Raw genomic sequence first — 27,402 nt, 5'->3', positions numbered from 1 at the left:
AGAGGATTTGGGCCAAGAAAGGCAAATTATTTAACTCCGTTACTTAAATTACACTCAGTCTTGTTGGCAATGTTAAGTTTTGGTTAATCTTTAAAAGGATACCTTACATACCTAACATTTTGTTCCTCTTACAACATTTTCTAAGCAAATTATGTTTTAAATCATAGATTGTGGCATTTAGGTTTGCAGGTAGTGTTCTTCCACCACAGATATATTAAAACAGATGGTATGTACAACACAAACTAGCGTACAACCAGAGCTCTTGAGTAGTGAGCTGATCGTCATGTGATTCACAGAGAGACAGAAGTACAATGTTCGGCAGTTCGTCGTTAATACATGATTTATTGATTGATTGATTTACATTACTGGGCTGCTAGTATTTTAAAACTAACCTCCGGGAGCTACTGAGAGGCTATACGATCCGCCATTGCTTTAAAAATATTGTCCACTGGAGTAAATAGAGACGATGCTCCTCTCTCTAATCAAGTGCTCTGCTTACAACTTGCTCAATGAGTTCACTGTGTGTTGCAGCAGCACATTAGCTTGATGTTGCTACTATTGTTTATGTAAATACAAACATCTCTATTGACAAAGAACCAGATATTTTCCAACATTTTTCTCATTGTTTCAATTGATGATTCAACTGGGAAAGTTTTTTTTGCCCCTCCAGGCTTTGGAAATTCTCTAAATACCAGCCATCTAACAGCGTCTTTGTTTAAAACCAAAGGGATTTTTCTTTTCTCGGAAGCCTGGACAACCAAAATATCTCCTCCTACTTGTTTTTCAGCTGAATAGTGGGAGGACTTGTAGTTCTGAAAGCATTTTTTACCCAACAATAATCACTTGTTCGCTTGTAGGACAAATAAGTGCATCAAAATGCCGTTCAGCTGATGTCATGCTCATGTTGACTTCACAACTTTGTCCGACTTTGAGTGGACTTTTTGACTTTGGCCATTTGAGGACTTTTGGCCCTGTGCGTAGGCGTTTGGCTGCCTTGGACCGTGAAAGGTGCTGATGCTGTGGTGTTATCGGTGCGTGTCCCAGTGTTGTGCATGTGTTTGCGCGTGCATGTGTAAAATTGATGCGTGCGCCGCTTGTACGAACATGTGCATGCAGCCTTACATCTCCACATATATATGATTTAACTCCCTCTCATGTCCCATTTCAAGACAATTTATCACCCAGCCCAGTCTCCCTCTCTGCACCCTGACATCGCTACAGCCCAACTCCGCTCTTCTCCTCCTTTTCCACCTCCATCTCTGTCTCTGCTCCTCTGTTCCCAGGTCTGTAATTTATTGCAGAGAGGCGTGATCTGATTTACTGCGGACTTAATGAGAAAAACACAGAGAGGGGAGTGTGTGTGTGTGAGAGAGAGAGAGGGAAGGAGGGAGAGAAAGAAATAGTTAAGGATGGAGAGGAAGAAGAGGACAGAGAGAGAGGGATGTGTGGATGTCCTTCAGGCACCCTTGAGTCTTGGTGGGTGGGTTGAGTCAGAGAAGGAGATAGGGAGCGATAAAGTTGCGTGCGTGTTAGTGTGTGGTTGTGTGTGTGTGTGTGTGTTAGTATGCATGCTCGAGGGAGGTAGGTACTTGAAAGGAGTACCCTAAAAAGAAAACAGTCCCCGCTTCTTCTTTCCTCACTCCATCTTCATCTCCTACTTTCTTCTTCTTCTCTTGCCTCGGGCAGGGTTTCTTCCTCTCATCTGTGTGTCGTCTGATCACACACACACACATGTACACACTTTAGCTACCACATAGGGAGTTATGTTTGTGAGTCTGTCTGAGCAAATGCAGTCCTCACAAACATTAAATTAAAGACTGTGTTTGTTAAGTGGCTCAGCGTCACATCCAGGGCTGTGTATGTACAGTACAGTATGTTCTGGTGTAGAAGGGATGTTTGTGTGTATATATGTGTGTTTTGCAGACTTTGTGGAGCGTGTCAGGAAGGTGGACACAGAGTAATTTTATGGAGGTGAGCAGGGTTAATTTAGAAGAACAAATAGCTGCATGGATGTTATTTGAAGGTGTGTTACACTTCAGAGGCCCTGCAGGACTTCTTGAGGCACTTTTGAGAACAGATAAACACGCTGACGATAAGATTAGAGGACAGGTTCACACTTCCTGACACAAAACTCAAAAGCCCATGTAAGCTGTTTTCTTGTTGCTGCTTAATCCTTCCTGTTCATTATGCCTAATAACCACTCGTGCAATTTCAGTGTACAGCAAGTGATGGAGGAGGGACATAGACTTTATGGTGCATTTTTTTGCACTTGAATGTACCTTGTTAAGTTTCTCGAATGGCCATAATGACTGTTCAAAATAGGAAAGTTTCTATTTTTTCTTATTTCCCTAACCCTAACCCTATAAGTAAAAAATGGTATGTAGCTGAAATAACCCGAACCAAGTTGATATTTAATCAGTCATAAATTGAAACCTTGTGAATCAGAATCAAAATCGATTTGGGAAATCAGTGGCTTCATCCAGCTCTAATGGCACCAGTGTAGCTCACAATGTGAACCCATCGTTTAAGAGCAGGGCCTGTGTTGGTAGACTCTACAGGATGTCAAGCATTGAATTACCGGCCTTCCCTTTTATGCTCTATCATACCATCCCTGTGTTCCCCCCTCTCCTCTGTCGAGCCGTCTCGACTCAGTATGCAGGATTAGTGGAGACAAAGAGATCCAGGAGCCTGCTCTTCTGAAGACCGGGACAGAAGGGAAGACTGTTGTTCTCTCAGCAGGAAAAGATACTAATGCCTCTCTAAAGGCTATTGTCTCTCATAGATTACTCCTCTTCCTCTGTCATGCTGAATAAAAAATCAATCGAAAGTATGCTTCACTGTCAGGAGATTAACTATTTAACAAAATTTACCACTGCGCAAAATCTGATGGAGTCAGTTGGAGGATAGATGGAGAGCAAATTCATACACACACGATGACGCATGACAGAGAATAATCCCATCAGATGAACATTGAAAGTAAACAAGTCGTGATGACTGTACGAGGCTCCAAAAGTCTGTCTCTCTGTCTCTGTTGACCCTGTTTAGATGGCGTGGAGTTCACTAATAATCCACATGTTGTCACAGATACAGATCTGCATGTTCTGCTCTGTGCCCACAACATCCTCAGCCACTGCATAATTCAGGAGTCAACTCTATGTCGAGTGTAAGTTGCGTGCTATAGACCCGACTGCATAATGGACCCAATACTGCAGAGAGCAGGAATATAAGTGTTCTGTTTGATTCGTCCTTTTTTGTTGTTGTTTTGTTAGCATGAGCGTATCTTGTTTGTTTGTCAGTATTCCCTGTACAATAAGAGGAGGGATCCCAGTGAGCGTGCTGGTGGAATTGCATGTCTGATAAGTGATTGGAGAGTGAATGAATTATAGCCTGGAGACCTTTAATGAGGCCTCAGTGGGAGGGTGGTTGAGCCTCGAGAAGGGGGTGGTGCTGCAGGTGAAAGCAGCTGCAGCTTTTCCCAAAGAGAAACCTCCACCTCGACCCCCCTCCCTCCCTCATCACCCCTTCACTCCTTCTCAGATCTTTATTATTTTTCTTATCCACCTTTCCATCTAGCTGCACCCCCCCCCCCCCCCCCCCCCCCTCCCACCACCCATGTTTCCTTTCCTTTCTCCTCCGCTCTCTTTCCTCAGCACTCCCCCATCCTCATTATGGACACCTGACACAGCACATGTTCAGTCCTTTGTGTGGTGGTGCCCTTTTTATTACAGGGTTAAATGGCAAAAATCCATATATGGAGGAGGAAGAAGTCCATTTGACGACTGCGGTGCTTGAGTGCAGATGCACATGGATGTTCTCGTGTGCTTATTTTACTGTGTTTTGGCATGTTGGCTGTATTTAGGAGTCTTTGAAAGCGGCTAGATTTGCCTGTGTGAAAGCAATGAAAAGCCTGCTACCCCCAACACTTGTGCCAATCTGTGCTCACACACGCGCGTGCACACACACACACACACACACACACACACACACACACACACACACACACACACACACACACACACACACACCCACATTAGTCCTGCCAATCTGTCCTTTTTGGGCTGTTTTTCATCCCAGTGCCACGGCGGTGCCAGGCGACACAGATCGTGAGAGGAATTTTAGACCTCACGGAAACTTTGTTTTTGTGTGTGTGTGTGTGTGTATGTGTGCATGATTCACCTCAGGAGATCGAACTGGGTTGCCATAGCAGATGTCTTCGTCCAGAGCAACTCACAACAAAATGCTTTGAAGGAAGGATGGAGTTTGATGTGATTGACAGCCAGGTGGACTCAGTGCACTCGCAGCTTCTCACCGCTTCAGTCAGTTTTTACCTCCTCAGAAAGACCCTCTTAATAAAGTTGAATAAGTCTTTTCACAGCAGCATTTTCCCAGCTCGAGCAGTGCTCTTAGGTTGTGTGTGTGTGTGTTGGGGGGGGGGGGCTGCCTGACATTAAAAGTGTGGAGAAAGCGAGAGAGGGATGTGATTATATGGAAATGGCTGTATGAAACGTTGTAAGCTGAAAGCGTGAGCGCCTGTGGATCCACCTCTGAAATCTCCTCCGGGGTTGATTGACAGCTGGATGCAAGCTCTCAAACAGATGTTGCCGCGGCGACGGAGCCAAGAAGACTCTTTTCCAGTGTAGCGGAGGATGAGGCAGACTGTTTAAAAAGGCAATGAGCTGGGAGAATGAGGGTAGTGGACACTGAATACTACACAAAATGAGCGAGAGATGTGGCTGCTGTTACCCTCTGTTTCAGCCACAAATCTGTTCTGAACACCTTTAGGCTCCAGATGTCTGAAGTACATATCTGAAATGAGATACTATGAATCCTCTTTTAAGCTCTTGAATGTTGTGATGATAATGATAATTTATTAGGCCTACATTTATGCTTCTATTTCTGTTTTCCCTCATCCCTTTTTTCCTGTTTATTCTCATTAATGAAGCCCTCAGCTTCCCTCTGATCATCATTTATGTCGAGAGTTTGCAGCGTTTATCTCCACAGAGAGAGAGAGAGAGAGAGAGATCACATGCAAACAGCGCATGAGAGGAGCTCTCTGTTTATATTTTTTGTGTTTGTTTCCATATCGAGTGAAGCTACAAAGAGGTCGCTCTCAGTTATACATTTATACATAAGTGTGTATGCATGTTAACAGGAAGAAGGGGAACTATATCGGGTCGGTGGGGAGGTCTCTACATTCGTGTGTGTGTCAGTGTGGGGGATGGGGTCGAGGCTGAGTTTGTGTCTTTTGTCTGTCAAATAAATTATTTAAATCCCCCCAACAATTAAAGCTGAAATCTGTTATCAGCGTCCTCCATTAGAGGCCTGTGTGTCTGCCTTGCTGCCTCAGTATGCTCCTCGCTTGTTCCCCCCCGTCTGTGCTCAGCGTGGAGCCGGATAAAGATCACAAGCTCTGAATCTTAAACACACATCCCAGCAGAACAAAGGCCAACAGCGCACGCCTATGACCAAGGGACTCATGCACACACAGAACGTCTTCATCACGGGAGCGTATGAATATTTTTCACGTCGATCCTTTTTGATGCAAAATGTTGATAAAATGTCACTTGTGTCTCAGGAGTCATGGAGGGTTTAATTTGCACAATGCTGTAGTAAGTCTGAGGTGATGTGATGTGATGTGTGACCTGAGGTTGGAAGGTGTGAAGTGTGACGATGGGGGGTTGCCTGTTTTATAATGTGGATTTTTTTCAGGAGAGAGCTTAATCGCAGTGCATGATGGGATGTCTGTTAGAGCCCTGGAGCCTCATTACAGAAACTCTCTCAGTCTGCAATCCTGTTAAGGAGAACATTTAAAGCTTTTCTGGTGTTACAGAAACATGTTTCCTGACTGCATTTGGGAAAAATCCAATTTAATCTTTGGAGAGGAATTTAGCTACTACAGGACCATCCTAACTGACGATTCTCTCAAGTTAGGAATCTTAAAGAGGAAATATTATGTTAATTTTCAGGTTCATACTTTAGCTACAGAGTGAGACAACTTGCCTCTGTTTTTGAGGAAAGTTGCACATTACTTAACAGGCAGGATGTAGCCAATCAGAGGCAGAGTAGGGAAGGTCATGCCGAGCAAGGTAGTGTGATCTAAAATAACGCCACAGCAGCTATAGCAACTTTATGTCTGCTGACTGACTGGAGTGTATATATTTCATAACGAATATATATAAATATGTATTTATATAACGCCTGTTACATAGTGATGAACATAAGTTACAGAAGTAAAGGCTCAACTCCAAACCAGATGTTTCAGTCAGTGCAGGAGCAGTGTTTTCTGTGAGAGAGAGTAATGCCCTTTGGCGTGGACTTTGGGCTTTTTCACTTTGCAGGCCTTTTACATGCACACAAATGCTTCATAACACAATGAAGGAAAGGCAAAAACCCAAAAAGCATAATATAACCTCTTTAAGTTAGGATGGCAAAGACTGTCTTACATTCAGAATAACTGCCAAAATGGCAACCACTCTTGTTTGGTCTGTATGAAACTGTATAAACACCAACATATTATGATTGAAAGGCTACTGAAACCATAACTTTAGGAGAAGCTAATAGTAATTATGTGTTGGAGAAGCTACTGATGTTAGCCTGTTGGAGAATCTAGTGATGTTTTCTGTTAGGAGACGCTAACTTTGATGTTAGCCTGCTGGGCAAGCTCACACTGTTAGAGAAGTTACTGATGTTAGCGTTTTGGAGAAGTTGACACCTGATTGGAGCCTGAAGTTGCCTGTTGGAAAGACCAACGCCGATGTGAGCCTGTTCGAGAAGCTAAAACTGTTGTTAGCCTGTTAGCTTTCTCGGACCATTCATTAATGGGCTTATATGTCTCATTTCCTGTGTGAGTCGGCTGTTGTCATGGATACAGGCAGTATAGGGGACATCTAAACACAGATACAGGCATGACAGAGCGAGTGCCGATTGAAGAACCAAGTTTGCAGATCTAGTTAGGATTTCTTAAGATGAGATATGAGGTCTTCTATAACAGGAAGATAAGATTTTCCCTATCTTTGAAACTCAAGAAAGGACAAGCAGTTGGGAAATGTTTCTGAAACGAGGCCCCTGAGCTCTGTATTCACACTTCGCTTCTCCGTCTCTTTAACTTTCACTGCTGCTTTCCTGCCCTCTGTCTCATTACTCCCCCCTTGATGGCCATTCTCGCCCTCTTTCCATTTTACCTCACTCTCTCGCTCTCTCCCCTCTTTCCCTGCATATTTTCATTGCTGTAGCAAAACGCCCATTAGTCAACTTAGAAAGCAGCTTCCGTCCCCAGTGCATGTGTGTGTGCACAAGCTGATGTCAGGGGTTTCATTCAAATAATATATGGTAGGCCTATATCATCTTTGGAAACCTTTTACTTGCTGAAAGAAAGCTCAGTTAATATTTAAAAACACATGATGTGTCTGTCTTCAGAAGCAAGACAGTTTTCTGCCATCTGTCTTGTTATGACTCATTACTGTAACTGATTTTTTTTTGCTTTCAGCAGTCTGTCCTTTTGTCAAATATCTCAGTTTTTGAAGTGGAAGATGTAAAAAATGTATCTATTAATACCTAAAGCTGCTCCATCATGACATTGACTCATACATTGGATATAAATCCTAAAGCAGCATTATCAAAATTCAACAAAAATCAATGGTTTGAGTTTTTGGTTCAGTTATTTCCTGTTTCATTTTGAAGTTATGTGTCATGTTTGGCTTTTCACTTCCTCACTTTGTCGTTTTCCGGCCTTTTTTCCTGTTCACCTGTGTTTCATTTGCTAATTGGACCCTGACTACTTAAGCCTGTGTTTCTCTCCTTATCTTTGTCAGTTCGCATGTTGTGTCATGCGTTTCCTGCGTCCCTGTTCTGTATCCCAACGTCAGTCCTGCGTCTTCTGTGTTCCTTGTGTTCCCAATGCTCCTTTGTTATTTTTGTTTTTGTAATTTTTTTGGATTTTGCCTGCTTTGTTTACTTTTGTTGCCAGTCTTTTCTCGACTTCCTTTTATACTCGTGTTTTCTTTTATTTTCGTGTTTTGACTTAAGCGTTGTTATTAGATTTATGCATTCTTTCTCATGAATTCACTTTTTATCTGTATAATAATTTTATAATATTTTCCTTCTCCAGTTTCATTTATTTTTATATATCTCAGTCGATGCAGTGACATGATTTTTCATTGTTTGCTGAAAAACAATCAAGTCTCACACTTTCACCCACATTTTCTACCCGTCACTGAACACTGACACTGAAGAAGAGGCTGGTTTGTTTGGTGAGCAAACTAGATGAAAATGTTTCCCGCCTACTTGTCTCTTGTTGATGTCTGGATTTTGACAGGAAGTTGGAGTTGATTGATGGCTCTCTGGTTGAGTGTGGCGAGCGGCCCGCTCAGATACCCTTGTTACTGTTTCGGTTGCACATTTTTGTGTCAGATTCTGTCCTCTGACTGATAAACACAGCAGCCTTCATTGTAATTTAGTTGTGTTTAGTTGCGTTATATCAAGACTCCTGATTCAGCAAATCTGGGCTAAATTTTATCTGATGAAAATGAGTTTGTAATGCTGATTGTTCTGTTTGATTTTTATGCTGCTCTTTTCTGGTGCAGGGTTGGCTTTATTTGTTCTTGCTATTTTCATTGTGTGTGTGTGTGTGTGTTTGTGTTTTTGTGTATACACGCCTCAGATTACTGTAGGCTCTGGCACTGCTCGCTCTACAGTATATTTAAGAAATAAATCTCCTACACTGCCTTTTGCTTATGTATGTGTGAATGTGCGAGTGTGTGTGCACGTTCTTGTTCAGGTCACCTTTTTATGAGATAAGGGGCTAAAACTTAACTGTATTTTATATATATTTTTTAAATAGGCTGAAAAAGGACAAATCCCCATTCATATGCCGCATTCCTCTGTGTGTTTGTGTGTGCGTGTGTGTATGTGTGTTCGAGAGTGTGTGTGGCTTTGTGTGCACTATACAGTAGCTCATACATCTCTGTCTCAGATTGGGCCTGCAGTGTGTATCTCCATTGGGATTCTTGGGTCTAGCTCTGCTGAGAAAGCACACACGGACTGATTTCCTCTTATTTATGCCAGTCTTCCTCTTTCTCGCTCTCTCAATTTATTTCCTGCCTCCTTCCCATTCTGCCTGTGTTGCCTCTTTTACTCCTTACTGACCTTCACTTGTCCTTCATTCCTCCGATAGTCACACACACCCGCACACACACACGCCAGACATTTGCTAGAAGGCTGGATTTGTATAATTGTGTTTGCGTGAGTTTGTGTGCTGGAAATAGCCTCGTCCCTGTACGCTGGTCATAATTAGCTGGACTGATGCTCTGAAGCTCTGTGCTGCCAAGACAGAATACAATCCTCCTATAAAATACAAGCACACTTGTGTAACTGAGTGACACTTGAATGAAAAATCACAAATTTTCTAACTTTAATTCCCTTTTTTCTTTTCCTCTCTGTTCCCAGTGATCTGCTGTCTTCGGGGTACGTGGAGAGGCATTTGTCAGAAAAAGGGAAGACTGTCGTCACCAATGTAAGATTCTGCAAATCATCTCTCCTCATGCTCACTCACACTTTCACTATTGGACTATTTGCAGTTTAAGTGGAAGCTACAGTGTTTATGGTGCCCTCGTCTTAATATTAACCCCTGATTTGACATGTAGTTTGTGTCTGATTATGTTTTTGCGATAAAAACATCTTAACACAAGTGGTAAATGTTTCAATCGGCCAATCACATCTGGAGAAGCCACAGCGAATTATCACTCTGTTGTTCCCTGAAGCTGTACTGAACATTTGAACATATTTCAGCTCAGTGTCTTGGTTTTACAGTCTCCAACTTTAGTGTTTTGATTCACTGCTCTCATTAGCATCGTTTCCAGCTGGAGCAGGCAGTTGTTCCTGTGAAAAAGATCTGATGAACACACTGTATGTTACTTGCAGCACTAAAAGACAGACAGATACATTTAGCAACTAGCTGGTAAAAATGGAGGAGGATTTAGCAGTTCAACAGTTATTTCTTCTTCAGCATATAGTTCTATAGTGCCAATATGTCAGTCAGTCAGCATTGTTTTCGACATTTTTTTCAGTGTAGAAGTTGTAAAAAACAGACCAAAAACAAGCTAAAGGAAGAGAGAATATTGTGTAAGAAATTGTGTATACGTGTAAAGAAACACGACTCCAAATGACTGCTAATGATTGATCCATATCCGCTGGATGTGTGAATAAATAGGCGACTGTTTGCTTATATGTTTGGCATAAAGAGTTTATAAGGAGATGATATGTCAACAATGTGCTTACAACTTGCTGCGTCACCCCCAATCAATTGCCACGTGAAGTCATTCAAACTCAACAGGGACAAAAAAAACAATCTTGGTTTGTCTTTCCACAGTCACCTCTGGTTTGGTCAAAATAAATCCTCACTTCACCGATTTAAGTTGTGTTAATATTCCAGCTCTACACGCCCCATCCTGTAGTCAAAGCCCTTGTTAGAGCTGCCGTAAATCACCTCCATACTGTATCTCCTGTTGTCAAACTGGCATCTCTTAGTCTCAGAGGCGTTCAGAAGTGTTGAGTACCAGTTTGGTGTCCAGTCCCTAGGGATTCCCCCGTGATCCAACGTTGCGATAGAGTCAGACTCCAGGCAGCCAACAGGGCCACTTAGCTGTATGGCTAACTGAGCTAACTTGCAGCTAGTTGCTACAACCAAAGATAGCTACAGTGGAGAGTATCCTGAGCAGCAGTGGGTGGTTTTCCTGTGCCATATCTTACAGATTATACCTTACCTAACCTTACCATACCTAACTCTTTAGCAGGAGTAAATGTAAAGGTCCGTCAGTCATTATCAAGGTGATGTATCCAGATACAGATCACATGTTTGTACCAGGTTTATAACGTAGCAAAGTTTAGTTTTTGGTAGTTGGAGATAGAAATGACTAATACAATGCCAGGATGGCGTATGTTAAGCTGACTCTGGCTCCAAAAAACAGCTGACTCGTGTAGCCTTCAACTTGTCGCGCAGCTGCAATTTCCTGCCCACCCCACAGCTTCTTCCTCCTCCCTGAGCCTTTTATTGGTTAATCAATGCGTTACTTTGCACACACAGAGAAATCACAGCCCTCCGGTCTTTGTTCAGCTAAGATTTCAGAGGGCCAAAATGAAGCTGTAGCTGTGGCCTAAACCTTCAGCTAACATGAAATTAAGATTGCCGTGATAATCCTCTGGAATCTGGACTTCAGTTACAGGACACCCACTGAGGAGTTGTGTTACATCACATAAGTGGAGGGAGGGTTATAATGGTCAGGATTTACTCAGCTAAGCAGCAGATTAGTGAGATATTAGATACTTTACAGAGAGTGATCCCAATTATTACACCATATATTCTGTGATATGGTCTCTTGTAATTATGGAACTTATTATAAAGCGCTTTCTCTGTAGGTGAATTAATTCACCTTGTAGATGAATATCCAGAATGTACTTTCTCTATTGTCATGCTTTGCTCTTTTTTTATTATTTTTTTTAATGGCTGCTGTTCATGAAGGTTAATATGAGACAAGCTCCTGTTTGTTACTCTGCTCACAGAGGTCGATATGTCAGCCATCATAGCACAGCTGCTGCTCTACCCCAGAATCCCCTCTGTTCACAAGTACACAAGTGATAAAGGTAGCACATAGTGTTTAATGTGGTAGCAGTTCGGGCTTGCTGTCCACGGTTAGATTTTATTTCAGTGAATGAAGGACAAATCCTTGTTTAGCGCAAAAACACATTATGCTACTAAAACAAAGGTAACATGATGCTACAGCCGTCTATAAGGCAGAATGTGAGTAATTATTGCTACAATCACCCATAATATACAAATGAGGAAGATGAGAGGATGTAAGAATGCACCTGATTCAGCTAAAATTTTGAATACATTTGGACTAATGTAGCATCACTTTGGCTTAAATGTTTGTTCTGAACAATGATTATGTTTCCTTCATCAGTCACGTTGCTTTTTAAATGGAAAGCTTGATCTTTGTGTCCAGAAAGAATTAAATGGTCAAACTTACTTAAAGGGTAACTTACCCTTTAATGAAACAATACAAACACAGCTAAGCAAATAGGCTAACGCGTATAGTCCTGCCATACATCGTTACAAAGGTTAGATTCTTATGATTCGGTTCATGTAAACAAATTGAAGATAAAACCACATAGTAGCCGACAAACAAGTGCTTACAAACTTTTGGTAACTCACAAATGACGCCTCTGGGTGTTTCCGACAGTTATTAAAATCCATCCAAAAATGTCTGCTCTTATTCTTAAAATAAAGAAGGTACAATCACTCTATATAAACAACATACACCATTTAAATTGCGGATAAATTATTTATCTGAAAAATATGATCATGGTGATAGTAATTGGATTTGTTATAGAGTACTTTAAGTGTTGTGGCCATTAAGCTGTGCTGCTCATTAATCTTCAGCCCTAGTCACAACTTCCTGATACACGCAGAGAAGTTACCAAAGAATAAATATATGTCAGTACTTCCATAAACAGTGTTACAAAATGTCTGACAGCTGAACATTTTTATTGTTTAATGGTGTATTTTGTCATATCGCCCAGCCATGTGCAATAAGTAATACATGAGTGGTAAATGGGGATAGACTGAGGTCATTCTTAAGCTGTGAATACTCTATAAATCCATGTATGCACATTCACCCTTTTTCCTCCCTTCTTTCCATCTTCCTCTTCATTATCTAATTGCTGAAACTTTCTCTGACTTTCAGAGGGCAGAGTGTCCTACTTGTTTACCAACTGTCTGACCTCGACCTTTTCATTGTGCATTGTGATGTCCAGATTACATGATTAATTACTTGTATATGGGTCTAAGGAGATCACAGATCAGACAAATATAGCAACACACATACACACACACACTTTGAGGATGTACCCACAGCGCTGGGTTTTGGGTGTTTCTTGCTTTGATGAGAAGTGGAGCAGAAGGTTCAGGGCGACAGGGGGAGGAGAGACGCTGGGATAGTAGAGCACAGCAGCACTTATAAATAGCCCTCTCTGTCTCTTCATTTCATGCTCACTCTACCAACCTCTCTCTCTTCATATGTAGCTCCATTTAGTTGTATCGGCTTAACATGTGCAACTTTGTCTGTCCCATTCACAAGTTTCATCTTTCGGTCAGATTATTCAATCTTTTTCACCATCTTTTGCCAGTGATGCACCAGTGTGAGCTCGGACTTGTATTCGTCAGTTCTGGTTGTCTGGATGTGATATTGTAGAAACAGAGAAAAGAGAGTCAAGGTTAAGGTTAGTATGATACGTGCCTCGAGCTCATAGCTTGTTTCCTTCCTCCCAAGACTGAGAGTGAGAGCAAAGAACCGTAAAATCAAGACAACAGCAGAGAAAACAAAACAAATCAAACTCGGCATGACTGATGCAATTTCACTCGTTTGATTCAATGATGGCAATTTATACAGATGAGTTCATCACAAACGCACACATTTTGTTACTGTACATTCACGAGGACCCCTTTTCGCTACATCAGTTCTACTGTTCATAACGAGACTCAGTGTTCAAAGTAAAGCTGGGTGCGCCTGTGGAGTGGGCCTGAGTGGCCACCAGGCAGTCAGATGTAGTTAATGTAAAAAGCAGTGCGACTCCGCACCTTGTGCTGAAAAGTTGAGAAAGCTTTAACTTTGAAAACCACTGGAAAAACCCCAGGTGTGCCGTACCATAGGAAAAAAATGGTTTCTCTGGCGACGTGTCTCAGTGTGATTGGCTGCAAATTCCCTTATACCTCAAATAGCTTTTTAAGGAACGGTCTGGCTGCGTCTGTGCCCATAATTTGTGTCATTTTGCTTGTTTTTTTGGTTTGAGATAGGCCAATTACGTTTACATTTTGTTTCAGTGAAGGGAAATCTTAAAGGAGTAGTTCAGTGTTTTGAGAAACATATTTACTTTCTTGCAAGATGTGTATATAATAAATATAAAGTCTCCCTACCCACACCATTTTAAACTCACTACTTAACACATCTCAATCAATTTAACCAACAACAAACAAAGTATAAAAGCAACAATCAACAGTGTCACTCTCTGGAGTCTCCTCTGGTTGTCCAGCAACCTCTGGGTGATGTCAAGACTCCAAACGAAATTTAACATATTGTTAAGTGAGCTTTTGAAGTGCACGCTGGCTAACTGATTACCCTCGTTTCCAGTCATTATGCTAAGCTAAGCTAACAAGCTGCTGGCTCCAACTCCACACTTAACACACAGACATTTCTCAACCAGTTCTTGGCATGAATGTGGATAAACATATTTAACAAATTGTCTGGTAATATTAAGGTGTGTGTGATGGCAGCCTTTCCAGTTTCAATATGACAATATCCATGAGAATTTGGTTGGCTTGCACACAGTCCTGACCCCAAAACCATCTAATAACCACGCGCCAACCTCACGGATGCTGTTGTGGCTGAATGGGAGCAAGTTCCTGCAGTCGTGATCCAACATCTTCAGGTTTTAAGGACTTTTTTCAATATAGTTTAACAACAACAACAACAACAACTCCATGCACGCATCCTCCCCAAAAACCTATAAGACAGACGTGGATTAAAGTAAGAGCGGACGAAGCAGTGCGTTGCTGCTGTGCGCAGCTTCAGACTGAAGAGCAGAAATTGATCCTCCGATAAAAGCTAGGTTTCCTCGGGGAGACCGGCTTCCTGCCTAATGGCTGTTAGGCAACGAGAAATGGACGAGGAAGAGATGGCCTGCAGAGCACTTAGACACTTAGACATCATACACGTCTATAGAAAATAAATGTGTGTTTACGCTTGCAGAGAAGGGAAGAAGCACACACACACACACACACACACACACACACATACATACAGTATATATAGACAGATGAAGACAGAGGGTGAAGAGTTGATGGTGAGTGGTGACAGAGATGGAAAACTTTTTTACGAGTGACCGATGCTGTGGCTTCCTATCGTGTGGGTAGAAGTTGTAATGGAGGAAGGAGAAGTTAAAGCACAGATGGTTGGATGTGACTGAGTTAAGCTCAAAGTGCAAAGTACCACACACACACACACACACACACGTACACCAGAACACACTTGCACTCTGTGTGTGTCAGCAAATGAATTATGTGTGATTGATCGCTCTGAACTCATTTCCTGATGGGATATGGTAATAAAAGCTGTGAGTGGAGACATTTTAGGAGGAAACCGCGTGTGTGATGTTAATCTGTGTGTGTTTGTGTTTTGCTCACAGGGAGGGGAGCACTGCTACTATCAGGGGACGGTCAGAGACATTCCTCACTCTTTTGTGGCTCTCTCAACCTGCCATGGATTACAGTAAGTACAAATATTATGTGTTTATGTGACTTTTTTTTTCTTAGCCAACATTGCTGCCTGTGTTCGTCCAAGTCCTGGGCCTTGCTCCCATTTATCCATTAAGTCAGTGTAATTAGTTTTAGCCAGCCCTTCTCTGTCTCTCTGCATCTTTCGTCGCGCAGGTTATCATTCATTCGGACAGGAGCTGCTCAGACGCCTTCTCCTCGTCTTTTCCTCGCGGCGGTATTTTTAGAGTTTGTGCTCCAAAGTGGTGCTCTGTCAGAGAGACGGGTCAGACACAAGGCCTGCTGGGAGGAACGCATGTACACTGTAGATGCTTGTTAGTGTATGTGTGTGTATGCTTTAGGTGTGAAGCGAGGGAGCAGCCTTCCTGCAGGGCAAATATGTATCGTACTTGCATAAAACAGCACCTGTGAATAATTAGGTATAACACATGCGCATGTATTACAGTTTATCACAGGTGCTTACACACATTTGCTGAGAAGAAAAACCAACAGTGCTTTACCCCAGACTCCTGACAGACTGTACTGTATATTTTGTGCTTGCTGTTTTTTTTAACATGAATTAATTAGGGGTCTTTGGTAAATAATTACATAAAGTAAAGAAAGCAGAATTTATTGCCCTCAAATCTGTAAACAAGTAAGGAAAACTACTAGAAGAAGCTCCTTGTCAGCCTGATCCACAGCTCATTCATTAACAGGAATCCTTGTATTCATGATGTGACTCATCATGCTTGTTAGTGTTTGGACCTCAGAGGACTGCATTTAATTAATGTTTAGTTGTAATGACTGGACATATTTATACTGAGTAACAGGGATTTCTCTACGAAAACAGAGAGATACAGCTAATAGCTTTTAGTTTTGCTTGCAAATTAAAGGGACAGTTTCACCTCCAACCAAAAACACATATTTTTCCTCTTACCTGTAAGTGTTATTTATCCAGTGATGGAATGTAACTCAAGTCATACATTTACTCAAGTACCAGACTTAAGTACAGTTTTTAGATACTTTGTATTTCACATTTATTTGAAAGCTTCAGTTCTGTGAAGCTTCTTGTCCATGACGCGCTTCCCTCCGTGTGGTGATGTCTGCTGGGTGTAGTTTGGGTGAAAGAAAATAGTTCCCAAAACTTCTCTCATCAAGGTCTGTGGATTAAATCGAGTTCCCGAGTCATGATTTCTTGAGAGAGACATTGCTGTGTGCCATCTTGTTCCAATATGTTCCAATCAGTTGCTCCTGAGAGCGTTATTATTCATTCTCGATCCATTACGCCTTATCAGGCTCGATTCAATCCAATATATCTTTCTTCAAAATAACGTCAGGCTAAACAAACCAGATAATCAGTGCAGGAAGTAAATTCAGCTAATTAAGGCAATCAGATTGATACTTGCTGAATAAGCTGAACTGAGCTCCGGCTTTTAATAACGTTTGCATATTTCATGTGATTGTGGCAACATGTTTGTCAGCAGAGCAAATTATGTAGCAGCGCTTACAAAATAATGAAAAGTAGGGCATGAATTAATCAAACCCGAATGAGGTAAATGTGTTGCACATGCAGGCCGGTCTCATTTATAACACAGAGTAGGATATAATGTGACGGAGCAGATTCAAAGTGTTTCCTGCAGACTTCTGTTATTTGGCCAAAGCGTAATGTGTTACTGCTCATCAGTCCAAATGTGAGGGTGTGTTAGTATGTTCTTGATTGAAACCTCAGGTTTTAAATTATGAATGTCTTAATATGGAAGTAAATACACAAGAAGACATTATATAGGAGACAGAGACACACCAATCATATGCCCCTGTGTGTGCGTGTGCGCATGCATGTGGGTGAAAGAGGGAGGGAGTTCAGGGAGTGTATAGTGGTGTCGAGGGGTTAGACATTAGAGGGAGAGTATTTCCCTTATGCTGAGTCAGATATTTACCATAATATACATCCTGCTCCCTCCTCTTTCCACACACACACACACACACACACACACACACACACACACACACACACACACACACAAAGAGAAACTTTACCCTGCAATGCAATAGGGTGTTAACTGTATACAGAGCAATAATGCTCTCAGCTTCATCCATCATGTCGCCACTTCCCATCACATAAGCTGTAGACAGTGAGGCACTGACTCAGGTTCCCGTTTCAACCAATCCTCGTACTAATTAAGAAATTATCAACCTGAGCACTTCACCGCCTTGTTTCTTAAAAAGACATAACCTCAAATTTTGAGCTCTTTAATTCAACAATAATGGACTAGATGTGTGCAAAAGTATGTGTTGTTGCTTTAAAGCCCTTCACATCTTAGATGAATAAGATTATTAAGATTAAAAAAAACAACTTTAATATGCAATAAAACATTTTTGGCCACTTGAGGACATCACCTTTGTTGCGTATTCACACAACCATAAGTAAGAGAGAAACCATTGATTTGAAGTGGTGTTTCTTGCCACTTGGTGAATGTTGGTCCAAAATGCACGTTTTCTGTCACTACTGACTCCTGAGGGAATTATCTGGCTCCTCAGCTGCTACATGCACCGCTATGTTCAGCAGCCTGTCTCTGACTTTGTCTGTAGGAGAGCTGCAGTATCAGATGATAACTCTCTGTAGATTCATATCTATTCATTGATATATTGTTCAAGATGTTGATTATTGCGTCTTTAAAGCAACGCTATGTAACTTATTTTTAACCTTTAAAATAACAGCTTTGAAATCATTTTGATGGTACAGTGTCTTGTAATAGTGTTAATGGTGTCTCCGTCTCAGCCACTCCACCCCCCATCACTTGTTTCTGCACGATGTAACTTCAGTGAGAGGGCAGGACCAACTTCAAACCACTAAGAAGGGAGTGACTTAAACAAAAATACACACATTGCTCAGTTTAAATAACAAAGCTTGTTTCAACTTTGGCAGAAAATTGTATGTTCATGTATGATCCCATGGCTATCCCAGGACATATAAAACAATGCAGGGAAAATTAGAAGTAGACTCACATACAGAACAAAAAGGCTCATCTGTGTTTTCTCTCTTTCTGTGTGTGTAATCTGCTGTAAGTGCAATGTTGGACCAGGATGACGAGTGTTGAAGGTGAATTCTCTGTGTTAAAGGCAATAAAGAGACAGTTGGAGGTGAAATACAGATTGTGAGTTTGACCCGACCAATCTCCTAAAAGCTTCAGATAAAGTTAATTAACGGATGATGTCCGGCTTTTGTGCACATGCGCACACCCGGGCGGACAGCGACAAGGAGACCTTCATCCGGCTGCTAAATGAGAAATTGATCTCTGACTTTTTAAAATGATTGCTTGGTCGAAATGATGTGTGTGACGTTGCCTCTTTCTCTGGTGCCTTCATGTGCTGAATGTATTTTTGGTGTTTTTTTAAGTGCACAGAGTGAAAGTGCATGCGATGGCTTTACATCTTTCAATAAATGCTAGAGAGGATCATCAGGATTTGCAGTGATTTTCTGCTCAAACGCACTCTTTTCATAGACGTCTTAGTCACTGCAGGTTGTGGTCAACAGTTCAAACTCTTAGTCATTGTTCCACAGATAAAATCCTTGCAGTAGGTGACCTTTAAGTTATGCTGTGTGGGGGGAAATCTCTCGCATGATTGGATGACCTTTTGTTTCACATTATCCTCCACCCCTCCTAAGCCATACATATGCCAAATACAGCAAGTCAGGCCAGCGGAGGAGTCTGTCCAAAACTGCACCTTGTAGGAGTGCATTACAGTTATTATTCTGACAAATGCTCCAATAATACAATAACCCCCCTGTGGGCAAGCACAGACATGGCTAATCTATCACACTGATAGCTGAGGAGGAGTTGAATTCAGATGCATTATTCCTTTTAGTAATGAATAAAACAACAGAAACTAGGTTTGATTTGTGCTCTTCTCTCTCCCCCCTCTCCCCTCCTCTGTCTCTTTTTCAGTGGGATGTTTTTCGATGGCAATCACACCTACATGATTGAACCTGGAGGACAGGGCAGCAGAGATGTAAGTACTCCAATCTACATGAAAATGCATGTACAGGTGCCGGTGCGGGCTCCTCACAGAGGGGTTTATTAATTTTCTCTTCGTTCATGTCTTCACGCCCGGCTGCCTCTCAGTCGTATTGAATTTCCCCGATCAGTTGTAGTGGTGGTTCCCAACCTTTTCCCCACACAGCTGCCCACTGCCCGACATCTTCCATCTGTGTTCTCGATATTAAACTGGACGTTATTTACACTATTATACTATCAGTCGATTACAGTTGGTGGACAGAAGCTTCACTGGCAACTAGTTTGAATATCGATTTATTGTTTTAAATAATAAAATGTAATAAAAAACTTTAATAATATAGCACTTTTCTAAACAAGGTTACAAAATCCTTCACCAAAAGGAAAAGAAAGAAAAACAAACAACAGCTAAAAACAAATGAACATGCTAAAAATACAACAAAAGGATTATTAAAATGGTGGGATAAAATACAATGAGTAACAGTAAAAAGATAAAACCCAGCAACTTATTTAAGAGTTCATAAATGCCGTTCTATAAAAGAAGGTTTGAAGGGAAGTTTGTATCATGAATCAAACAAAAAGGCCAAACATTTGCCAGGATCTGATGCTTTTCCTTGTTACTTTGGATATTAAACCTAAAGGAGACCTATTGTCTTTTATCATTTTGTCCTTTGCTTCAGTGTTTTATATACTGTTTGCTCTTGTGCATGTAAAAGTTCTTGAAAGTTAAAAGGGTGAAAGTCTGCACCAACGGAAGCTCCTCTCTCCCACAGAAGACAATGCTCCTGAAACACGTCGTCAGTAGTATATATTATACTAATATAATATACATTATTCTGAAATGATACACTAAGCATGCGTACTTTTACTTTAAGTACTTAAAGTGTATTTTGATGTTTCCACTTTTGTACTTTTACTAATTTTGTTCGCGAATTAGCCAAAGCCCTCTTAAAGCCAATTTGTTTTCATGTTTGTGTATAGAGCTGCAGCAATTAATCGATTAATCAATTAGTTATCAACGATTCAATTAATGACTCAGTATTTTGGTAATCGATTAATTGCTTTGAGTGAGTTTTTATGAAAACAAAAGTCAAGATTCTCTGATTGTAACTTCTTAACTGTTAATTTTTTGGTTTATTTACTCCTCTATGCCAGTAAACTGAATATCTTTGGGTTGTGGACAAAACAAGACATTTAAGGAGGTCAGCTCGGGCTTTGGGAAACAGATTTACATGTTTCACCATTTTTTAGAGCAAACAACAAACCGATTAATTAGGAAAATAATCGACAGATTAATCAAGAATGAAAATAATAGTTGTTGTAGCCGATTTTGCGTATCTGTTTTTCTTCCAAACCAATTTCTTTTTATCAAATCATGAGCACTTCTTTACTTACAGTCTTTAAATGCACCTCCTGGCAGCTGCAGAAGTGCGCCCCCTCTGGCAGGAAATCACTGCCCTACAGAGCTGTGTGTGCAGCAGACAATGAGTGAGAGTCCTGGTGTTACAGGATTCACACAGGGGTCAGTTATTGTCCTGAGAGGTGGTTGAGACAAAACCCGAATCAGTTACAGATCGCATACCAGTCGCTGCCACCCTGAGTGCAGCTCGCAGGTCTCAGGACAGGGAGATTTGCAGGATTACAAAGCCTACAGCCAATTAGATAATAACAATTACAGGCATTATAGTCAGAACGAAAGGACAGATCTGAGATTGTCTAAAGACGCCTTGAGCATGAGAGCGAAAGAACAAGCAGCTGATACTGTGTGTGTGTGTGTGTGTGTGTGTGTGTCCTTTCTGCTCTAATTAAAAACGTCCAGAAGAAGTGTGTGTCTGGTGTTAATCAGTGAGGGACGAAAGGAGACATGATAAGAGAGGTCAAGATTTGTGTCTGTGTTTGTGTCCATACGTGTGTGTGTGTGTGTGTGTGTGTGTGTGTTCTTGTGTGAAAGTGTGTATGTGCACCTGGCACACAGAGCGACTTAAGATTCATCCCCATATGACAGCTTTAGTACCAATGGTGTTGAAGGAGAGGAAATAAGGAGGATGGACATAAAGATAGCACTGAAAAGAAGAGTGTGGACGGAGAAGGAGCAAAAAAAGTAGTAATAGTAATAAGATGGCTTGTTATTGTATCTTTTGCAGGGAAACTTTATAACAAGAATGACTTATTGGTTTAAAATGGAAGTTTGCTATACAATAATGAAAGAGGAGAGGAAATCCAAAGTTAATGAAAGCAAAAGAGTATTCTGAATTATTGATAAAAGAGCAAAGATGAGAAACAACGATGCTTCAAGCCCTCCAGGTTTATTTCACTTTTGTCACAGCTCTCTCCTCCCTTCAACATCTTCTTCACTCCCTCCTTTTCTGGCATCTTCCTCGTCACCCCTCTGCCTCCTTCATTCCTCTCCAATGTTTTCTGGAGGGACTGAATTATTCAAGCGATGAGAGAGAGAGAGAGAGAGAGAGAGAGAGAGAGAGAGAGATCTTAACTCAGAATATTGCTGCAGCACTCTTCTTCAGAGATACAGGATCTGACTCGGTAGCCTTTTTTTGGTCATTCACACACACACACAGTGACGTAACATGCACTTCAAAATTCGAAGAGGCTCTCTGCTAGATGCTACAAGCCTTCATTTTTTTGCCTGTGATTCCTCACTTTCAAGTTAAAGGCTAACTTAAACGGTAATTCCACCAATTCTACACATTATTGTTATTAAGTTTTGGGGAGCGATACTGCACATGTGAAAAAAGTAGTATAAAGCCTTTTGTGTCTTCAGAGGAAGCTGCATGTAATCTGATGAACTGATAAAACCTCCAGTGATGTCACTCAGTTGCCTTGTGGGTAATGCAGGCGCCAGGTTTTGAAAAGCAGTCGGCTGATCTAACATTGCAAATGATCAAAATCGATACAGCAGAATCGGAGATATCACCTGTTTTATTCCACACATTCTTCTTCCTTCTCAAAAAACTGGTGCCTACATTACCCAAAATGCAACTTAGTCACTGAGTGACATCTCTGGAGGCACTGTCAGATTACATGCAGCTTCCTCTGGAGCCACAAAAGACTTCATACTACCTGTTTTTTGTTCACATATGCATATTTGATACATCGGTACATTTTGCTGATAACACTGTGACTTTTACATAAACTGGCAAATGACAAGTATTTTGCCTTTACGTATCATTATGAAATAAATGTCATTACACAATGTGATGGCTATAGAATAAGGACACCGCCTGTGTTCACTGTAGAGTGGTTCCCTGTAAACCTCGCCTTCACTGTGCAGTGTTGTCTGCCACCGAAATCTTCTGGGAAAATGAAGGCTGACTGGTGATCCAGTCCGGCTGGCAGCCTGGCACCATTTCTGTCTGCTTTCACGTCTTCATTATCGCCAAAATGAATAAATAAACTCATGTGTTGTCCTGTGTTGTTATTTGTGACTCTGAAAACTGGAAAACTGAAATGATCGAGTTGTCTTTGCGACAGTGGCGCCAGCAAAACTATCACTTAGTGTCTGTTTCTACTTTAAGTAACATTTTGAATGCAGGAATTTAACTCAGCTTCTGATCAAGTGAAGGGTCTTAATTCTTGTTCGTCACTGCACGTTGGACACATTGGCTGTCCCCTTCCAGTGTGGCATACTTTATTTTTTAGATTCGATTTTTAATGCCATTTGCACAGGTACAGGTCAGTACAGGAATATTTGTGTGTGTCTCTCTGAGTCAGCTTATAATAAAATAAAGGAACGGCAATTAGAGGAGCAAATACACACAAACGAGTAGAAAAATATACACTTAAATAAATAAAGTACACCCAGTGAATTGAATAAAGATACAATAATGATAATAATAAAAATACACATTGAAATATTTCACAGAATAGAATTATTTCACTAATGAAATATTGCACAAGTGACTGTACGACAAAGATACTGGGCCTGAATATCTTCTTTTTGCCTAATATTTGGCACGCAGCCTCTTTGGCAGTCTTGGGCTTGGCTTGTTAGGTGGGGGAATCCTGTCTGCATAACAATGCCGGGTACGGCGCTGCCCCCGAGGCCGGCGGCGGCTGTCAGTTTGTCAGCACTGAGCTGTGGATGTGTGCACCCCTTGGGCGATGGTCCTCACTGACTGTCTCGTCCCCTCTGCATCTCTGGGCTCCTCTCGCTGTATCTCTTTCTCCATTTCACTCTCAGTCAGTGTGTCTCTTTGAGAGTCCGCTTGGTCTGCAGGTCGTCACACCGACACCCAGCTGCCAGCTGCTGTAAAAAGCTGAGTGGTCTTCTTGTATCCTCTGTATTAACACACACATGCAGAGAATAGTGTGCGTTTGAGTTAATTTTAAAGGTTGTATGTTCAGTCGTGTTCTTGTTACGGTATTTAATGCAGAAGCTTTGTGTCCTCTGTTGAACCAATACTTGTAGCTGTTATGATCTAGTTCAAAGTGATGGAAAAAAATCATGGAGGGACAGGGTGTGTTTTGAGATCGAGAGTCGGCAGGACTCCTGTCGACCATATGGTAGAGCCCATCTGCCCTTCTTCCGCCAAGGCAGAAAAAGTTATGCAGGACATTAGCTAAGTGTGTCCTGAACAAGCTGCTCTTGTCACCTTCTGCGGCTGAACTGGTCTCAAAATGTCTCATCGCGTTATGTAAAAAGGCGTGTGAACAAGCAGGCTACAGTTGTGAGCAACCCAGAGTGCCAAAATTAAAGTTCACAAGCTAAGAACGTGATGTACCCGGGCGTTACGTGGCCGATAAATCTTGCACTTCTTCAGTAAGTGTCTGTGTGAGCGTGTGCGCGCAGACGACTCGGAGTGAGGATGTGAGATGCTGGCTTGCATGTGCAGAAAACACCATATGTTAGGCCCTCTTGTTGTTTTGGACACCTTTCCAACCCCACCTGCACCTCAGGGCCTCTGCGGCTCCATCCTGACAGCTCTTTCTGTTCGCTTTCAGGGAGGAATGAGACGAAGTGTTGTGTTTTGTTGATGGTGCAGTGACCATGAGTTCAGTTCTGCAGCAGCTATGAAGGACAAAAAACAAAGACACAGCAGCTTTTGTTTGTATACTAAATACTGCTGATTTTTGACTGAGCTGTTGATGGATGCCGTTGTCCCACAATGCCTCACAGCTAGAAATGTATAGAATAAATCCGACCATAAATTAACCTATATACATAGAATTAAATGGTGGATGGTGGTGAAGCCGCTTGAGAAAGATCTTGAAAAACAAAAATAAGTAATCAATCTTAAAGCTCCTATTTGTAAGATATTTCATTTTTGAGTCTCATTCCCAGCTTGTCAAATACTGACGCTTTGGGTTGGCAGGTCGGGTCAGTCATCAACCCAAAGTGTCGGGAATGAGACTGAAAAATCAAATATCTTACAAATAGGAGCTTTAAGAAAGACATTTTACTCTGTATTTGAAGTTTTTTTGTATACTGACTGCTAAAAATGCACACTATGACTACTAGTCTGCAGTACATGTACATACTGTATAGAACTAGTATGTAGTAGCCTAGTATTTGGGAAAAAGTGCAAGATTCTACATCTATGCTATCAGCTTTGTGAGATACAGTGGCACAGGTGCTTTGTGCTAAACGCTAGCACGCTATCACGCTATCACGCTCACAATAACAGTGCTGAAATGCTGATGTGAAGCAGGCACAGTATATTGTTAACGATGATCATGATTTTAGTTTGGCTTTGCTAACATGTGGTAATTACAAACTACACAAACAGCTGAGGCTCGTGGGAATGTCGTTAGTTCCGTAAATTTATTGGACATTTTGATGTGACGTCAAAGCTTCCCACCTCGCAAGGAAACATTTGTGTCCCACGTGTGTGAATGTTGTTATCATTATGGATCTTCCATGTTTTTTAGGAGTCTGTTTACACTGATATAAGCTAAATTTTGCAAGACGGTGAAAATATTAAACAATAGTCAAATACGCAAATTTTTATTTATTTATTTATTTGAAAGTCCAGCCCTCACGGTGTCTGCTGAGAAAAATCATGGCCATTGGACAAATGTAGTTGAGGACCCCTGCAAGTTAAATATTAAGGGATCACCATTCTTTCTCTGAGGACCATGAATGTCTGTCTCCTTCAGCTGGTGAGATATTTCAGTCAGTGGTTCAGACCTACTTTGCCAAAATAGCATTTAAAATAATTTTAAACTGTATGTTTATCGGAGACTAGCATCTCTGAAAAATATTCCCAAACCTCCCATCTTTTGATCCTAACTGGTTTGTGTGGCGACCTGCAGTTACAGGATGAGGAGAGGAGGTTGAGAGGGTAACTGAGGAAGAGGGGGTGGGGAGTTGAAGGGGTGAAGGAGAGGGTGTGATGATGGGGGTGGTGGCAGGTTGTAGGGTGGGGGTGTTTGCATAAGGTGCCAAGAGGAGGATTTCTTAAACCAGTATGAACTGGGAATGCAGCTCTGTGATGGGATTAAGAAGACGGGGGTCTCCCTGTGGCCTGAAGCCAATTCCATATTACTAACCCTGGACCAGTTCATTCACACATGCAGAGAGAGAGCGAGGGCGAGACGTGTGTCGCCCCTCCCTGCTTTAAATTCATGAGCCAGCAGTCTGTGTCTGAGGTACCATCTCCCTTGGCAACCCAGGCTCCACCCCCCATCTCTTTGTAGCACAACATATGAGAGCCATCTGTGTTTAGACCCCCAAATCTCCATCCATACACACTCCCTGCCGAGTCTATATGCTGGTGGTGATGATCTGGGGAACAAAGAAGACGCTGGTCAAGAAAAAGCTTTATTACAGCAGTTAATTCAGGAGTTACTGCTCCGATAATGATGGATGGTGCCGTGTGCATGTGCTACACATAATACAAAAACAGATTTGTCATACACTTCTATTAAAGTCTTATTAATCATCAGCTGCTTAACTCTCAGTCAACATGAAAGTGTCACATCAAAGACGGAGTTGGCTCCAATTATGACTCCTGCTATTTAGGCTGGCTGTTAATTCAGATGCTAGGTCCACGAGGACTACATCAAAGATAAGACAAAACACTGGAGCGCTAAAAGACTCGTTTTAATAGAGTGCTCACTATTCTTAATTGGGTCTGGGATGTCTCCAGAGCCTACGAGGTGATAACTTCAATATTGACGAACAGAGCGGATCACGGTTCAGGACAAAAGTTTATATTCTCAGAGATGTTTTAAAGTGCAAAGCGGAGGAGTTTTGTTTTGGTCACATAGTACAGTGTGTTAATGATCAGGCGAGCAATAGAAACATTTCCAGCAATTTTGATCACCGATTAATCGTTTAGGTAATTTACAAACTCCATTATCTGGTTCTAGCTCCTCCAATGTAATTTTTGAGGCTTTTTTCCCCTTGTTTATATGTTATGTTATTATTGATTGTTTATAATGTACATATGGACCCTAGAAAGCAGCATTTATACCAGGTAGATTATCCTAAGCATGAACCTTATCCTGTAGTAAGTAATCCTTGAATTGTGCGAGCCAATTTTAATGTTTTCTGGTATTTTATAGGATGAATAATTGATTAATCCAAAATATTACAAACAGGACTTTATAATGGACATAAACATTAGTTGTAGGACAGAACGACTGCATTTCATTTTCACTGAAAAGTATAAATGGGTAATGATGATGTGATTTTTGCCGGGGCCTGTACCAAACAAGCAGACTCCCTTGCGTCTGGAGATTATGATTTGTTGGCCTACAGAGCATCTCTGTATGACCACAATGCTTCTTTTATTACGATTTATTGTGACACATTTGATCTTTATCAAGAACTTGCAGCATCTGTGGCTTAGATATTGCCATTGGCCATACTCTGTATCAATAATATTTTGATATTTCTTCAGCCCTAGTTACTGGTTACTCGCTTTTGCATCACTGTAGATATTTTGCACTACATGTGGTAGCTTAGTTTTGCTTATATGTAAATATAATGATTATGTCAGTAAGGCTGAAGGTCTTTCGCTGCACCAAAGACTTTCTTATTGCAGTAACTACTAGCTGCTGTTAGGGAACATATGTACTTCAAACACCTTTACGTCCATTTATCACATACAGATTGAACAGGTC

The 27,402-nt window shown here is 41.4% G+C and overlaps 1 protein-coding gene across 2 annotated transcripts in view; it reads left to right on the top strand.

Moving 5' to 3' along the window:
• Positions 1 to 27,402, top strand: part of adam22 (ADAM metallopeptidase domain 22) — a 67,867-nt gene that overhangs the window by 11,678 nt on the left and 28,787 nt on the right. For both annotated transcript variants that reach the window (XM_084358157.1, XM_084358158.1), the window contains exons 4-6: positions 9,445 to 9,511; positions 15,238 to 15,320; positions 19,252 to 19,315. In XM_084358157.1, the coding sequence (XP_084214283.1) occupies positions 9,445 to 9,511; positions 15,238 to 15,320; positions 19,252 to 19,315 (214 nt within the window). The remainder of the gene's footprint in view (positions 1 to 9,444; positions 9,512 to 15,237; positions 15,321 to 19,251; positions 19,316 to 27,402) is intronic.

This window comes from Pagrus pagrus, assembly GCF_965226575.1.
Source record: "Pagrus pagrus genome assembly, chromosome: 7".
Classification (NCBI taxonomy): Eukaryota; Metazoa; Chordata; class Actinopteri; order Spariformes; family Sparidae; genus Pagrus; species Pagrus pagrus.
This window is presented reverse-complemented; position numbering and strand designations above follow the sequence as displayed.